The sequence below is a fragment of the Oncorhynchus clarkii genome, chromosome 7, assembly GCF_045791955.1.
Source record: "Oncorhynchus clarkii lewisi isolate Uvic-CL-2024 chromosome 7, UVic_Ocla_1.0, whole genome shotgun sequence".
In the NCBI taxonomy this organism is placed as follows: Eukaryota; Metazoa; Chordata; class Actinopteri; order Salmoniformes; family Salmonidae; genus Oncorhynchus; species Oncorhynchus clarkii.
In genome coordinates this window covers 92,209-110,000 of record NC_092153.1, presented here as the reverse complement: position 1 = coordinate 110,000, position 17,792 = coordinate 92,209, and the positions used below count along the sequence as shown (strand labels likewise).

The 17,792-nt window shown below is 49.3% G+C and overlaps 1 protein-coding gene across 1 annotated transcript in view; it reads right to left on the bottom strand.

Annotated features, from left to right (window-relative positions):
• The window catches only part of LOC139413972 (protein diaphanous homolog 3-like), a 451,641-nt gene that overhangs the window by 354,137 nt on the left and 79,712 nt on the right, over positions 1 to 17,792 (bottom strand). Inside the window, exons 5-8 of the mRNA XM_071161859.1 lie at positions 14,718 to 14,792; positions 13,661 to 13,730; positions 2,324 to 2,460; positions 171 to 276 (exon numbers count right to left, since the gene is read on the bottom strand). Of these exons, the coding sequence (XP_071017960.1) occupies positions 171 to 276; positions 2,324 to 2,460; positions 13,661 to 13,730; positions 14,718 to 14,792 (388 nt within the window). The remainder of the gene's footprint in view (positions 1 to 170; positions 277 to 2,323; positions 2,461 to 13,660; positions 13,731 to 14,717; positions 14,793 to 17,792) is intronic.

Below are 17,792 nucleotides of genomic sequence, written 5' to 3'. Positions count from 1 at the left end.
CAACGCTGAGTGTCTGATTCCAGCAGCCGACCAAACGGCACCTCATTCCCTGTGTAGGTGAACTACTTTGACCCATAGGGCTCTGGTCAGAAGCAGTGCACTACATAGGTAATAGGATGCCATTTGGGACCCTGGTTCTAGCAGCGAGTAAAGGACCCCTTTGCACTTACTTGTAATTGGACGGAGCGATCTCTGAGTCCTTCTACGATTGGACTGAACCTCTCCGTGGCCCTGTGTTCTCCTGCTGTGGTGACGGCTTCAAGGACCTTCTCCAAACTAAATGGGAAAAACAAAACGCATGACCAGCCACACAAATGGCTCAAATGATTGGAACGCATTCACCTAGGGGATTTGTCCATCTGTCTACGACTCCAGGTCTCTGCCAACTGTCTTTCTGTCTACGACTCTAGCTCTCTGCCAACTGTCTACGACTCCAGCTCTCTGCCAACTGTCTTTCTGTCTACGACTCTAGGTCTCTGCCAACTGTCTTTCTGTCTATGACTCCAACTCTCTGCCAACTGTCTTTCTGTCTACGACTCTAGGTCTCTGCCAACTGTCTACGACTCTAGGTCTCTGCCAACTGTCTTTCTGTCTACGACTTTAGCTCTCTGCCAACTGTCTACGACTCCAGCTCTCTGCCAACTGTCTTTCTGTCTACGACTCTAGGTCTCTGCCAACTGTCTTTCTGTCTATGACTCCAACTCTCTGCCAACTGTCTTTCTGTCTACGACTCTAGGTCTCTGCCAACTGTCTACGACTCTAGGTCTCTGCCAACTGTCTTTCTGTCTACGACTCTAGCTCTCTGCCAACTGTCTTTCTGTCTACGACTCTAGGTCTCTGCCAACTGTCTTTCTGTCTATGACTCTAGCTCTCTGCCAACTGTCCCTCAGCCTCTTCCCTGTTCAACTGTACTGTAGTCAGACTTTAAACAGGTCAATGATCATGGACTCGCTGCTCAGATGCTGTGGATGAGTTTTACCAATTAGCTGGTTCTCCACCACGTGTACATCAGGTAGAAGAGGATGAGCAGGAGAGAGAGGAGAGAGATGGAGAACATGGATGATGGAGGAGAACAGAGGATAGATAACATGGGTGATGCAGGAGAACAGAGGATAGATAACATGGGTGATGGAGGAGAACAGAGGATAGATAACATGGGTGATGGAGGAGAACAGAGGATAGATAACATGGGTGATGGAGGAGAACAGGATAGATAACATGGGTGATGGAGGAGAACAGGATAGATAACATGGGTGATGGAGGACAGGTGAAGGAGAACCGAGGATAGATACCATGGGTGATGGAGGACAGGTGAAGGCGAACAGAGGATAGATAACATAGGTGATGGAGAAAAGTGAAGGAGAACAGAGGATAGATAACATGGGTGATGGAGGACAGGTGAAGGAGAACCGAGGATAGATAACATGGGTGATGGAGAAGAACAGAGGATAGATAACATGGGTGATGAGGGGGAACGGGGGATAGATAACATGGGTGATGGAGGAGAACAGAGGATAGATAACATGGGTGATGGAGGACAGGTGAAGGAGAACCGAGGATAGATAACATGGGTGATGGAGGAGAACAGAGGATAGAAAACATGGGTGATGGAGAAGAACAGAGGATAGATAACATGGGTGATGAGGGGGAACGGGGGATAGATAACATGGGTGATGGAGGAGAACAGAGGATAGATAACATGGGTGATGGAGGAGAACAGGGGATAGATAACATAAGTGATGGAGGACAGGTGGAGGAGAACAGAGGATAGATAACATGGGTGATGGAGGAGAACAGAGGATAGATAACATGGGTGATGGTGGAGAACAGGGGATAGATAACATGGGTGATGGAGTAGAACAGGGGATAGATAACATGGGTGATTGAGGAGAACAGGATATATAACATGGGTGAAGGAAAACAGGGGATAGATAACATGGGTGGTGGAGGAGAACAGAGGATAGATAACATGGGTGATGGAGGACAGGTGAAGGAGAACAGGGGATAGATAACATGGGTGATGGAGGAGAACAGAGGATAGATAACATGGGTGATGGAGGAGAACAGAGGATAGATAACATGGGTGATGGAGGAGAACAGAGGATAGATAACATGGGTGATGGAGGAGAACAGAGGATAGATAACATGGGTGATGGAGGACAGGTGGAGGAGAACAGAGGACAGATAACATGGGTGATGGAGGACGGGTGATGGAGGAGAACAGAGGACAGATAACATGGGTGATGGAGGACAGGTGGAGGAGAACAGAGGACAGCTAGAGGAAGTCATGTGAGGGCAGAGTGAAGCCGGGATGGGGACGTACGTGTTCTCCTCGCCCACAATGCAGATGGCTGACAGCAGCTTGACCACGTCGGTCATCATGGCGGGCTGGGTGGGGTCGATAGCTCGGGCCAACAGGGTCAGACACTTCTCCTCTGACAGGATACGCTCCAACCCATACTAGAACCAGACAACAGATCACATGTTAGATAGACTCTCCAACCCATACTAGAACCAGACAACAGATCACATGTTAGATAGACTCTCCAACCCATACTAGAACCAGACAACAGATCACATGTTAGACAGACTCTCCAACCCATACTGGAACCAGACAACAGACAACATGTTAGATAGACTCTCCACACCATACTAGAACCAGACAACATGTTAGATAGACTCTCCACGCCATACTAGAACCAGACAACAGACAACATGTTAGATAGACTCTCCACACCATACTAGAACCAGACAACATGTTGGATAGACTCTCCACACCATACTAGAACCAGACAACATGTTAGATAGACTCTCCACACCATACTAGAACCAGACAACATGTTGGATAGACTCTCCACACCATACTAGAACCAGACAACATGTTAGATAGACTCTCCACACCATACTAGAACCAGACAACATGTTAGATAGACTCTCCACACCATACTAGAACCAGACAACATGTTAGATAGACTCTCCACACCATACTAGAACCAGACAACATGTTGGATAGACTCTCCACACCATACTAGAACCAGACAACATGTTAGATAGACTCTCCACACCATACTAGAACCAGACAACATGTTAGATAGACTCTCCACACCATACTAGAACCAGACAACATGTTAGATAGACTCTCCACACCATACTAGAACCAGACAACATGTTAGATAGACTCTCCACACCATACTAGAACCAGACAACATGTTAGATAGACTCTCCACACCATAAAGATAACACAGCCATCATTAAAACACATGGTTTAACACAGCAGATAACACAGCCATCATTAAAACACATGGTTTAACACAGCAGATAACACAGCCATCATTAAAACTGGAATGTCAAGACATCGCCACCCACACAGGTCTACTGTACGGGGTTTAACACAGCAGATAACACAGTCATCATTAAAACTGGAATGTAAAGACATCGCCACCCACACAAGTCTACTGTACGGGTTTAACACAGCAGATAACACAGCCATCATTAAAACTGGAATGTAAAGACATCGCCACCCACTCAGGTCTACTGTACGGGGTTTAACACAGCAGATAACACAGCCATCATTAAAACTGGAATGTAAAGACATCGCCACCCACACAGGTCTACTGTACGGGGTTTAACACAGCAGATAACACAGCCATCATTAAAACTGGAATGTAAAGACATCGCCACCCACACAGGTCTACTGTACGGGGTTTAACACAGCAGATAACACAGCCATCATTAAAACTGGAATGTAAAGACATCGCCACCCACACAGGTCTACTGTACGGGGTTTAACACAGCAGATAACACGGTCATCATTAAAACTGGAATGTAAAGACATCGCCACCCACACAGGTCTACTGTACGGGGTTTAACACAGCAGATAACACAGCCATCATTAAAACTGGAATGTAAAGACATCGCCACCCACACAGGTCTACTGTACGGGGTTTAACACAGCAGATAACACAGCCATCATTAAAACTGGAATGTAAAGACATCGCCACCCACACAGGTCTACTGTACGGGGTTTAACACAGCAGATAACACAGCCATCATTAAAACTGGAATGTAAAGACATCGCCACCCACACAGGTCTACTGTACGGGGTTTAACACAGCAGATAACACAGCCATCATTAAAACTGGAATGTAAAGACATCGCCACCCACACAGGTCTACTGTACGGGGTTTAACACAGCAGATAACACAGCCATCATTAAAACTGGAATGTAAAGACATCGCCACCCACACAGGTCTACTGTACGGGGTTTAAAAAGGTATTTCACAAAGAAAACAACCCTTGAAACGGTTTCCGAGATAAGAAGTTAATTATTTCCCAGTGGTATCTGGGTAAAAAAGGCAAACCAGGCCCCAAAATGATATTCAACAGTCAGACAACACGAGAATGAGTGTTTCTCTCTCCTGATGACGTCTCATAGCCTGGAGAACAGTCAGACAACACGAGAACGGCTGTTTCTCTCTCCTGATGACGTCTCATAGCCTGGAGAACAGTCAGACAACACGAGAACGACTGTTTCTCTCTCCTGATGACGTCTCATAGCCTGGAGAACAGTCAGACAACACGAGAATGAGTGTTTCTCTCTCCTGATGACGTCTCATAGCCTGGAGAACAGGGTAACAACACGAGAATGACTGTTTCTCTCTCCTGATGTCGTCTCATAGCCTGGAGAACAGTCAGACAACACGAGAACGACTGTTTCTCTCTCCTGATGTCGTCTCATAGCCTGGAGAACAGTCAGACAACACGAGAACGAGTGTTTCTCTCTCCTGATGACGTCTCATAGCCTGGAGAACAGGGTAACAACACGAGGACGAGTGTTTCTCTCTCCTGATGACGTCTCATAGCCTGGAGAACGTCTCATAGCCTGGAGAACAGGGTAACAACACGAGAACGACTGTTTCTCTCTCCTGATGTCGTCTCATAGCCTGGAGAACAGTCAGACAACACGAGAACGACTGTTTCTCTCTCCTGATGACGTCTCATAGCCTGGAGAACAGTCAGACAACACGAGAACGACTGTTTCTCTCTCCTGATGTCGTCTCATAGCCTGGAGAACAGTCAGACAACACGAGAACGACTGTTTCTCTCTCCTGATGACGTCTCATAGCCTGGAGAACAGTCAGACAACACGAGAACGACTGTTTCTCTCTCCTGATGACGTCTCATAGCCTGGAGAACAGTCAGACAACACGAGAATGAGTGTTTCTCTCTCCTGATGACGTCTCATAGCCTGGAGAACAGGGTAACAACACGAGAATGACTGTTTCTCTCTCCTGATGTCGTCTCATAGCCTGGAGAACAGGGTAACAACACGAGAATGACTGTTTCTCTCTCCTGATGTCGTCTCATAGCCTGGAGAACAGTCAGACAACACGAGAACGAGTGTTTCTCTCTCCTGATGACGTCTCATAGCCTGGAGAACAGGGTAACAACACGAGGACGAGTGTTTCTCTCTCCTGATGACGTCTCATAGCCTGGAGAACGTCTCATAGCCTGGAGAACAGGGTAACAACACGAGAACGACTGTTTCTCTCTCCTGATGTCGTCTCATAGCCTGGAGAACAGTCAGACAACACGAGAACGACTGTTTCTCTCTCCTGATGACGTCTCATAGCCTGGAGAACAGTCAGACAACACGAGAACGACTGTTTCTCTCTCCTGATGTCGTCTCATAGCCTGGAGAACAGTCAGACAACACGAGAACGACTGTTTCTCTCTCCTGATGACGTCTCATAGCCTGGAGAACAGTCAGACAACACGAGAACGACTGTTTCTCTCTCCTGATGACGTCTCATAGCCTGGAGAACAGTCAGACAACACGAGAACGAGTGTTTCTCTCTCCTGATGACGTCTCATAGCCTGGAGAACAGTCAGACAACACGAGAACGACTGTTTCTCTCTCCTGATGACGTCTCATAGCCTGGAGAACAGTCAGACAACACGAGAACGGCTGTTTCTCTCTCCTGATGACGTCTCATAGCCTGGAGAACAGTCAGACAACACGAGAACGAGTGTTTCTCTCTCCTGATGACGTCTCATAGCCTGGAGAACAGTCAGACAACACGAGAACGGCTGTTTCTCTCTCCTGATGACGTCTCATAGCCTGGAGAACAGGGTAACAACACGAGGACGAGTGTTTCTCTCTCCTGATGATGTCTCATAGCCTGGAGAACAGGGTAACAACACGAGGACGAGTGTTTCTCTCTCCTGATGATGTCTCATAGCCTGGAGAACAGGGTAACAACACGAGGACGAGTGTTTCTCTCTCCTGATGATGTCTCATAGCCTGGAGAACAGTCAGACCGGTTGTAACATCCCAACACAACAACAGAAGCTGTCTATGAAGACATCATTAAGACAGAGAAACAGAACAGCATAAACAACACCTTCTGTTATTGTGTGTGTGTGTGTGTGTGTGTGTGTGTGTGTGTGTGTGTGTGTGTGTGTTGTAACTGATTTTGTAACAGTCTTGTGTATATTGTATCGTCCCATGTTATTCCTCAACAGTAAAGGTCAACCCATTGAATATGTATCGTGTTTAGAGGTGTCAGTCTGATCGGCAGGCTGCGTGTTCCCTGCCCTTCACAGTTAGAGGTGTCAGTCTGATCGGCAGGCTGCGTGTTCCCTGCCCTTCACAGTTAGAGGTGTCAGTCTGATTGGCAGGCTGCGTGTTCCCTGCCCTTCACAGTTAGAGGTGTCAGTCTGATCGGCAGGCTGCGTGTTCCCTGCACTTCACAGTTAGAGGTGTCAGTCCGATCGGCAGGCTGCGTGTTCCCTGCACTTCACAGTTAGAGGTGTCAATCCGATCGGCAGGCTGCGTGTTCCCTGCACTTCACAGTTAGAGGTGTCAGTCCGATCGGCAGGCTGCGTGTTCCCTGCACTTCACAGTTAGAGGTATCAGTCCGATCGGCAGGCTGCGTGTTCCCTGCACTTCACAGTTAGAGGTGTCAGTCTGATCGGCAGGCTGCGTGTTCCCTGCACTTCACAGTTAGAGGTGTCAGTCTGATCGGCAGGCTGCGTGTTAGGAATGAGCTTGAGGAACACTGAGGATTGGTGTGTGTGTGTGTGTGTGTGGGGGGTGGGGGGGGTGGGGGGTAATGACAGCTGTGAATCCACACCATCTTTAAGTGAGAAGCGTTTATTAACTAGTATGACCATATGCTGTGAGGAACGGAGCCGGTCCTGCCAGGGCCCAGACACTCGACTCTCCTACTCTCACAATACTCCCGAGGATTCAAGACAAACACAACATATCAAAAAATCTAATTTCAAGTTAGTTTCAAATTAGCATATTCGTAAATGTGAAGTGTTTTACAAGGCTTTATTATTTCAGGAAGTCTTCATTTGATTAATTAAAAGCCCATCTTAAAGAATGTGGATCGAATGGTGTTGTCAGACTTCCTTTTGTTGTTGTTGATAAAGAAGACAATTACAAAGGGGGAGGAGAGGGGAGGAGAGGCCTGGGGAGGGGAGGGGAGGGGAGGGGAGGAGAGGGGAGGAGAGGGGAGGGGGTGGGGGGGGGAGAAGGGAGGGGGTGGGGGGGAGGGGAGGGGGTGGGGGGGAGGGGAGGGGGTGGGGGCGAGGGGAGGAGAAGGGAGGGGAGGGGAGGAGAAGGGAGGGGAGGGGAGGAGAGGGGAGGAGAGGGGAGGGGGTGGGGGGGAGGGGGGGAGGGGAGGGGAGGGGAGAGACGTTTGCTGCAGTAACAGTGTGTTTGGTCTGGAAGGCACAGCTGGAGAGAAGGGAGGTGAGGAGAGAAGGGAGAGAAGGGAGGGATGAAGGGAAGGAGAGAAGTGAGAGAAGGAGAGAAGGGAGCGATGAAGGGAAGGAGAGAAGGGAGGGGAAGAGAGAAGGGAAGGAGAGAAGGGATGGAGAGAAGGGATGAAGGGATGGAGAGAAGGGATGAAGGGAAGGAGAGAAGGGAGGGATGAAGGGAAGGAGAGAAGGGAGGGAAGGAGAGAAGGGATGAAGGGAAGGAGAGAAGGGATGAAGGGAAGGAGAGAAGGTAAACACATGTTCCTCCTCGTTTCATTTAGCGAGAAAGAGAATGTAGTGGAACACAGGTGATACTCTCGTCTGGCCAGTTGCTGACGCCAGCCCGGCCTGTTGATTCAAAATGGCTTTTTCCATAAGCACTGAAAAAATATATAAACGCAACATGTAAAGAGTCAGTCCCATGTTTCACAAGCTGAAATAAAATATCCCAGAAATGTTCCTGTTAGTGAGCATTTCTCCTTAGCCAAGATAATCCATCCACCTGACAGGTGTGGCATATCAAGAAGCTGAGGGAGGGAAGGAGGAAGAGAGGGAGGGAGGGAAGGAGGAAGAGAGGAAGCAGGAAGAGAGGGAGGGAGGAAGAGAGGGAGGAAGAGAGGGAGGGAAGAAGAGAGGGAGGGAAGGAGGAAGGGATAGATGGAAGGAGGAAGAGGGAGGGAAGGAGTAAGAGGGAGGGAAGGAGTAAGAGGGAGGGAAGGAGGAAGAGGGAGGGAAGGAGGAAGAAGGAGGGAAGGAGGAAGAGAGGGAGGGAGGAAGGAGGAAGAGAGGGAGGGAAGAAGAGAGGGAGGGAAGGAGGAGGGGAGAGATGGAAGGAGGAGGGGAGAGATGGAAGGAGGAGGGGAGGGAAGGAGGAAGAGGGAGGGAAGGAGGAAGAGGGAGGGAGGGAGGGAGGGAAGGAGGAAGAGGGAGGGAGGGAGGGAAGGAGGAAGAGGGAGGGAGGGAGGGAGGGAGGAAGAGGGAGGGAGGGAGGAAAGGAGGAAGAGGGAGGGAAGGAGGAAGAGAGGGAGGGAGGAAGAGAGGGAGGGAAGAAGAGAGGGAGGGAAGGAGGAGGGGAGAGATGAAAGGAGGAGGGCAGGGAAGGAGGAGGAGGGCAGGGAAGGAGGAAGAGAGCAAAGGAGGAAGAGGGAGGGAAGGAGGAAGAGAGGGAAGGAGGAAGAGGGAGGGATGGAGGAAGAGGGGGGGAGGGAAGGAGGAAGAGGGAGGGAGGGAGGAAGAGGGAGAGAGGGAGGAGGAGAAGGCACTGACAGCTGGTTTGGAACACCTGTCTGGCAGCCTCCGCAGGCGCTGTGGGCGAGACGTATCCCAAGATGCAGCAGGAGGCGAGGGCAAGGTCTGTGAGTCAGTGCCGGTGGGTAAAAGAGGCGCTCTGCACCTGTTGTGGAAACAGGATTACACAAGACCTTACAACGAGAGGAGAGGAGGAGTGGTGTGCCAGACGAGCTCCACTGGGCTTCAGCTCCACACAACGACACCTCCTCTCCGAGAGGATGAGGTCGGGCTGCATCCCAAAACGGCATTTATGATAATTTAAAGTCAAGACATTCAGGCTACACACGTTTCCAATAAAACAAATCAGATCCAGTTTCATCTGTCACATGGGCTAAAAGACAACGGGTCTGGACTTTACCGCGAAATACTTTCTGACGAGCATCTTTCCAACGATAGAGTTAAAAAATATATAAAATACAATTAAAATAGTACAACAAGAGGAATAAAATACGCAGGTTGTCGTTTGTCGTCGTGACTCTCGTCCAGGTCGACGTCGTGACTCTCGTCCAGGTCGACGTCGTGACTCTCGTCCAGGTCGACGTCGTGACTCTCGTCCAGGTCGACGTCGTGACTCTCGTCCAGGTTGACGTCTTGGTCGTCGTAACTCTCGTCCAGGTTGACGTCTTGGTCGTCATGACTCTCGTCCAGGTTGACCTTTTGTCGTGAAGCATGGTGGTGGCAGCATCATGCTGTGTGGGAGTGGGAGACTAGTCAGGATGAAGGAAACCTGGCAACATCCCTACGGTGAAGCATGGTGGTGGCAGCATCATGCTGTGTGGGACTGGGAGACTAGTCAGGATGAAGGAAACCTGGCAACATCCCTACGGTGAAGCATGGTGGTGGCAGCATCATGCTGTGGGGAACTGGGAGACTAGTCATGATGGAGGTAAAGATGAAAGGAGCAAAGAACAGAGAGATCCTTAATGAAAACCTGCTCCACTGACCTCAGGACCTCAGACTGGGACGAAGGTTCACCTTCCAACACGACAACGACCCAAAGCACACAGCCAAGACAACGCAGGAGTGGCTTCGGGACAAGTCTCTGAATGTAAAGGGTCTGAATACTTATGTAAATGTGATATTTTGTTTTAAATTCTTAATAAATTAGCAAAACAATTCTAAAAACCTATTTTTACATTCATTATGAGGAATTGTGTGTAGATTGATGAGGGGGAAAAAATCTATTTAATCCATTTTAGAATGAGGCTGTAACGTAACAAAATGTGGAACAAAATCAAGGGGGTCTGAATACTTTCTGAACCCACTGTGAATCTACTTGAAAATCTGTGGCCAAACCTGAAGACGGTTGCCTAGCGATGAACAACCGCCCATTTGACAGAGCTGGAAGAACGTTGCATTCACCAGGTGTGAAAACATCTCCAAGACGTGACCCAGAAAGAGGCAAATGGCTGCCGAATGTGTTTCCACAACGTATCGACTCAGGGGTGTGAATACTAACGTAAAAGCACTTCCTGTATTTCATGTTCAATAAATGTGCCAACATTTACCTAGAAATGTTCACTTTGTTACTATGGTGTATTGTGTATAGATGGGTGAGATATTTTGTTTTATTTAAGCCATTTTGAATGTAGGTTTTAACAACAAAACGTGAAGTAAGTCAAAGAGTCTGAATACTCCCAGAAGGGACAGGAAGTACCAGAACCAACTCAGCAGTGGGACAAATTCCTCCTCTCCCAGAAGGGACAGGAAGTACCAGAACCAACTCAGCAGTGGGACACATTCCTCCTCTCCCAGAAGGGACAGGAAGTACCAGAACCAACTCAGCAGTGGGACACATTCCTCCTCTCCCAGAACGGACAGGAAGTACCAGAACCAATTCAGCAGTGGGACACATTTCTCCTCTCCCAGAAGGGACAGGAAGTACCAGAACCAATTCAGCAGTGGGACACATTCCTCCTCTCCCAGAAGGGACAGGAAGTACCAGAACCAATTCAGCAGTGGGACACATTTCTCCTCTCCCAGAAGGGACAGGAAGTACCAGAACCAACTCAGCAGTGGGACACATTCCTCCTCTCCCAGAACGGACAGGAAGTACCAGAACCAACTCAGCAGTGGGACACATTCCTCCTCTCCCAGAACGGACAGGAAGTACCAGAACCAACTCAGCAGTGGGACACATTCCTCCTCTCCCAGAACGGACAGGAAGTACCAGAACCAACTCAGCAGTGGGACACATTCCTCCTCTCCCAGAAGGGACAGGAAGTACCAGAACCAATTCAGCAGTGGGACACATTCCTCCTCTCCCAGAAGGGACAGGAAGTACCAGAACCAATTCAGCAGTGGGACACATTCCTCCTCTCCCAGAACGGACAGGAAGTACCAGAACCAACTCAGCAGTGGGACACATTTCTCCTCTCCCAGAAGGGACAGGAAGTACCAGAACCAACTCAGCAGTGGGACACATTCCTCCTCTCCCAGAAGGGACAGGAAGTACCAGAACCAATTCAGCAGTGGGACACATTCCTCCTCTCCCAGAAGGGACAGGAAGTACCAGAACCAATTCAGCAGTGGGACACATTCCTCCTCTCCCAGAAGGGACAGGAAGTACCAGAACCAATTCAGCAGTGGGACACATTTCTCCTCTCCCAGAAGGGACAGGAAGTACCAGAACCAATTCAGCAGTGGGACACATTCCTCCTCTCCCAGAAGGGACAGGAGGTACCAGAACCAATTCAGCAGTGGGACACATTTCTCCTCTCCCAGAAGGGACAGGAAGTACCAGAACCAATTCAGCAGTGGGACACATTCCTCCTCTCCCAGAAGGGACAGGAAGTACCAGAACCAATTCAGCAGTGGGACACATTCCTCCTCTCCCAGAAGGGACAGGAAGTACCAGAACCAATTCAGCAGTGGGACACATTTCTCCTCTCCCAGAAGGGACAGGAAGTACCAGAACCAATTCAGCAGTGGGACACATTTCTCCTCTCCCAGAAGGGACAGGAAGTACCAGAACCAACTCAGCAGTGGGACACATTTCTCCTCTCCCAGAAGGGACAGGAAGTGCCAGAACCAATTCAGCAGTGGGACACGTTCCTCCTCTCCCAGAAGGGACAGGAAGTGCCAGAACCAATTCAGCAGTGGGACACGTTCCTCCTCTCTCAGAAGGGACAGGAAGTACCAGAACCAATTCAGCAGTGGGACACATTCCTCCTCTCCCAGAAGGGACAGGAAGTACCAGAACCAACTCAGCAGTGGGACACATTCCTCCTCTCCCAGAAGGGACAGGAAGTACCAGAACCAACTCAGCAGTGGGACACATTCCTCCTCTCCCAGAAGGGACAGGAAGTACCAGAACCAACTCAGCAGTGGGACACATTCCTCCTCTCCCAGAAGGGACAGGAAGTACCAGAACCAACTCAGCAGTGGGACACATTCCTCCTCTCCCAGAAGGGCCATGAAGTACCAGAACCAATTCAGCAGTTGGACACATTTCTCCTCTCCCAGAAGGGACAGGAAGTACCAGAACCAATTCAGCAGTTGGACACATTTCTCCTCTCCCAGAAGAGACAGGAAGTACCAGAACCAACTCAGCAGTGGGACACATTTCTCCTCTCCCAGAAGGGACAGGAAGTACCAGAACCAACTCAGCAGTGGGACACATTCCTCCTCTCCCAGAAGGGACAGGAAGTACCAGAACCAATTCAGCAGTGGGACACATTTATCCTCTCCCAGAAGGGACAGGAAGTACCAGAACCAATTCAGCAGTGGGACACATTCCTCCTCTCCCAGAAAGGACAGGAAGTACCAGAACCAATTCAGCAGTGGGACACATTTCTCCTCTCCCAGAAGGGACAGGAAGTACCAGAACCAATTCAGCAGTTGGACACATTTCTCCTCACCCAGAAGGGACAGGAAGTACCAGAACCAATTCAGCAGTGGGATACATTTCTTCTCTCCCAGAAGGGACAGGAAGTACCAGAACCAATTCAGCAGTGGGACACATTTCTCCTCTCCCAGAAGGGACAGGAAGTACCAGAACCCATTCAGCAGTGGGACACATTTCTCCTCACCCAGAAGGGACAGGAAGTACCAGAACCAATTCAGCAGTGGGACACATTCCTCCTCTCCCAGAAGGGACAGGAAGTACCAGAACCCATTCAGCAGTGGGACACATTCCCACATATTCCTCCTCTCCCAGACATTACATTGTTGTTCATGAATGATTATATACATTACCTCGTTGTCCATGAAGGATTAGCTACATTACCTTGTTGTTCATGAAGGATTAGCTACATTACCTTGTTGTCCATGAAGGATTAGCTACATTACCTTGTTGTCCATGAAGGATTGGCTACATTACCTTGTTGTCCATGAAGGATTAGCTACATTACCTTGTTGTCCATGAAGGATTAGCTACATTACCTTGTTGTCCATGAAGGATTAGCTACATTACCTTGTTTTTCATGAAGGATTAGCTACATTACCTTGTTGTTCATGAAGGATTGGCTGCATTACCTTGTTGTTCATGAAGGATTGGCTACATTACCTTGTTGTTCATGAAGGATTAGCTACATTACCTTGTTGTTCATGAAGGATTAGCTACATTACCTTGTTGTTCATGAGGAATTAGCTACATTACCTTGTTGTTCATGAAGGCTTTGAGGCACTGGATGACTTTATGCTGGCTCTTCTTGTCAGGTTTATCCTGGCTACAGAGACAACAGACAGAGAGAGTAGCTTCTTGTCAGGTTTATCCTGGCTACAGAGACAACAGACAGAGAGAGTCAGCATTTGCTTTGGCAATGTTAACACGTTTCCCATGCCAATAAAGCCCCTTGAATTGAATTGAGAGTAGAGAGAGAGACAGAGGTAAGCAAGAGGTAGAGGTAGAGAGGTAGAGAGAGGTAGAGAGAGGTAGAGAGAGGTAGAGGGAGGTAGAGGGAGGTAGAGGGAGGTAGAGGGAGGTAGAGGGAGGTAGAAGGAGGTAGAGGGAGGTAGAGGGAGGTAGAGGGAGGTAGAGGGAGGTAGAGGTAGAGAGAGGGAGGTAGAGAGGGTAGAAGGAGGTAGAGGGAGGGAGGTAGAGGGAGGTAGAAGGAGGTAGAGGTAGAGGGAGGTAGAAGGAGGTAGAGAGAGGGAGGTAGAAGGAGGTAGAGAGAGGGAGGTAGAAGGAGGTAGAGAGAGGGAGGTAGAAGGAGGTAGAGAGAGGGAGGTAGAAGGAGGTAGAAGGAGGTAGAGGTAGAGGGAGGGAGAGGGAGGTAGAGGGAGGTAGCAGGAGGTAGAGAGAGGGAGGTAGAAGGAGGGAGAGGGAGGTAGAGGGAGGGAGAAGGAGGTAGAGGGAGGTAGTGGTAGAGGGAGGGAGAAGGAGGTAGAGGGAGGGAGAAGGAGGTAGAGGGAGGTAGAGAGAGAGAGGTAGAGGGAGGTAGAGAGAGGGCGCAGGAGAGAGGTAGAGGAAGGGAGAGAAATGGAGTAGAGATGAGATGAACATTTATATTGAACATGTGATGTTTCTACATTGAGTAAATGCAGTCAGTGTGTTTGTGCGTTCATCCGCCCGTGTGTGTGTGTGTGTGTGTGTTCATCCGCCCGTGTGTGTGTGTGTGTGTGTTCATCCGCCCGTGTGTGTGTGTGTGTGTGTGTGTGTGTGTGTGTGTGTGTGTGTGTGTGTGTGTGTCAGCATACGGTGTGTGTGTCCATACTGTTTCTTGTGAAGCAGCTTCTCCAGAATGTCTAGCAGCAGTCCCAGACCCTCGTGGCCAAAGCTCTGCACCCAGCTGGGGGGAGAAGGAAAAACAGCTCATGAATAAATAAACCTATTTTTATCCAAAGTGGTCGTTTTAAAACTCATCTATTGGTCACTGAATGGACGAGACCAGAGGCTACTGTACCACCAACTGAATTCTGCTCTGCCCAGAGTACCCCTGATGTTCCCCCTCATGTGGATTTTACCAGGAACCCTACGGTCTCATGAGTCTTCAAGTACCCCCTGAGGATAGACCAAGTACCCCCAGGGATCCTAGTACCCCCTGAGGATAGGCCAGGTACCTCCAGGGATCCTAGTACCCCCTATAGATAGACCAAGTACCCCGAGGGATCCTAGTACCCGTGTAGATAGACCAAGTACCCCCAGGGATCCTAGTACCCGTGTAGATAGACCAAGTACCCCCAGGGATCCTAGTACCTGTGTAGATAGACCAAGTACCCCCAGGGATCCTGGTACCCCCTGAGGATAGACCAAGTACCCCCGAGTACCCCCTGCTTGGGAACAACTGGACTAGATGATAACTGTATGTGCACTACACAGAACAGAAAGGTTCCATTTGGGACACAAGCCCTACCTACCTATCCAGACTAGACTAGAGAGCTGGATCCATACTAGACTAGAGAGCTGGATCCATACTAGACTAGAGAGCTGGATCCATACTAGACTAGAGAGCTGGATCCATACTAGACTAGAGAGCTGGATCCATACTAGACTAGAGAGCTGGATCCATACTAGACTAGAGAGCTGGATCCATACTAGACTAGAGAGCTGGATCCATACTAGACTAGAGAGCTAGATCCATACTAGACTAGAGAGCTGGATCCATACTAGACTAGAGAGCTGGATCCATACTAGACTAGAGAGCTGGATCCATACTAGACTAGAGAGCTGGATCCATACTAGACTAGAGAGCTGGATCCATACTAGACTAGGGAGCTGGATCCATACTAGACTAGGGCGCTGGATCCATACTAGACTAGAGAGCTGGATCCATACTAGACTAGAGAGCTGGATCCATACTAGACTAGAGAGCTGGATCCATACTAGACTAGAGAGCTGGATCCATACTAGTCTAGAGAGCTGGATCCATACTAGACTAGAGAGCTGGATCCATACTAGACTAGAGAGCTGGATCCATACTAGACTAGAGAGCTGGATCCATACTAGACTAGAGAGATGGATCCATACTAGACTAGAGAGCTGGATCCATACTAGACTAGAGAGCTGGATCCATACTAGACTAGAGAGCTGGATCCATACTAGACTAGAGAGCTGGATCCATACTAGACTAGAGAGCTGGATCCATACTAGACTAGAGAGCTGGATCCATACTAGACTAGAGAGCTGGATCCATACTAGACTAGAGAGCTGGATCCATACTAGACTAGAGAGCTGGATCCATACTAGACTAGAGAGCTGGATCCATACTAGACTAGAGAGCTGGATCCATACTAGACTAGAGAGCTGGATCCATACTAGACTAGAGAGCTGGATCCATACTAGACTAGAGAGCTGGATCCATACTATACTAGAGAGCTGGATCCATACTAGACTAGAGAGCTGGGACGCCATGCTAAAAACGCGATGAAAGCCAAACGTCCCTGGAGTGGCTGGCCTGTGTGTGTTTTTTATAACCTATTAAAAAACGTCAGCACATTCAGACAGGCGGAAGGAGAACTCCTCCCGACGGAACCGATAGTCGAAACACTGAATGGACTAAAACACGCTGATCGGAGTCCATTTTAAAATCACATCTCCTTCAAAAGTAAAACAACAAAACACTCTCTCTCCTTTTAGCCCCTCAATCCCCCTGTGGGGCGACACGTCTAATAATAATGCTATTCCCTCGTCTAAAATCGAGGAGAAAATAGACGAATTCCCAAAGCTGTTATTTCTCTTAAGTTGTTTATTACACATAGCTTAGGCTGTTTGAGCGGGAATATCATGTGTGATTCAGAGGGTTTCAGAGCTGAGGGGAGGACAGACAGGAAGTACAGACAGACATAATCCTGCCTGCTAGGAGGCTGATCCATACTTCTTTCATGTCACTTTCAACTTCTCACAGAGGATTTACCCCGGCGCTTCAAACCTTCAACAACAAACGTGACGGCACAGTGTGAGCTCTGTCCCTTTTAGACGTGATGGCAGTGTGAGCTCTGTCCCTTTCAGACGTGATGGCACAGTGTGAGCTCTGTCCCTTTCAGACGTGATGGCGCAGTGTGAGCTCTGTCCCTTTCAGACGTGATGGTGCAGTGTGAGCTCTGTCCCTTTCAGACGTGATGGCAGTGTGAGCTCTGTCCCTTTCAGACGTGATGGCAGTGTGAGCTCTGTCCCTTTCAGACGTGATGGCAGTGTGAGCTCTGTCCCTTTCAGACGTGATGGCAGTGTGAGCTCTGTCCCTTTCAGACGTGATGGCACAGTGTGAGCTCTGTCCCTTTCAGACGTGATGGCACAGTGTGAGCTCTGTCCCTTTCAGACGTGATGGCACAGTGTGAGCTCTGTCCCTTTCAGACGTGATGGCACAGTGTGAGCTCTGTCCCTTTCAGACGTGATGGCAGTGTGAGCTCTGTCCCTTTCAGACGTGATGGCACAGTGTGAGCTCTGTCCCTTTCAGACGTGATGGCAGTGTGAGCTCTGTCCCTTTCAGACGTGATGGCACAGTGTGAGCTCTGTCCCTTTCAGACTTGATGGCAGTGTGAGCTCTGTCCCTTTCAGACGTGATGGCACAGTGTGAGCGCTGTCCCTTTCAGACGTGATGGCACAGTGTGAGCTCTGTCCCTTTCAGACGTGATGGCACAGTGTGAGCTCTGTCCCTTTCAGCCCCGGAGGTCTTTAAGTCTGATTCTGACAACCTGATATATGGAGAGCAGCGGCAATTATGTCCACAGAAATAGAAATGGGAAATAGAGGAGAGGAGAGGAGAGGGGAGGGGAGGGGAGAGGAGAGAGGACAGAAGAGAGGACAGAAGAGAGGACAGAGGAGAGGAGAGGAGAGAGGACAGAAGAGAGGA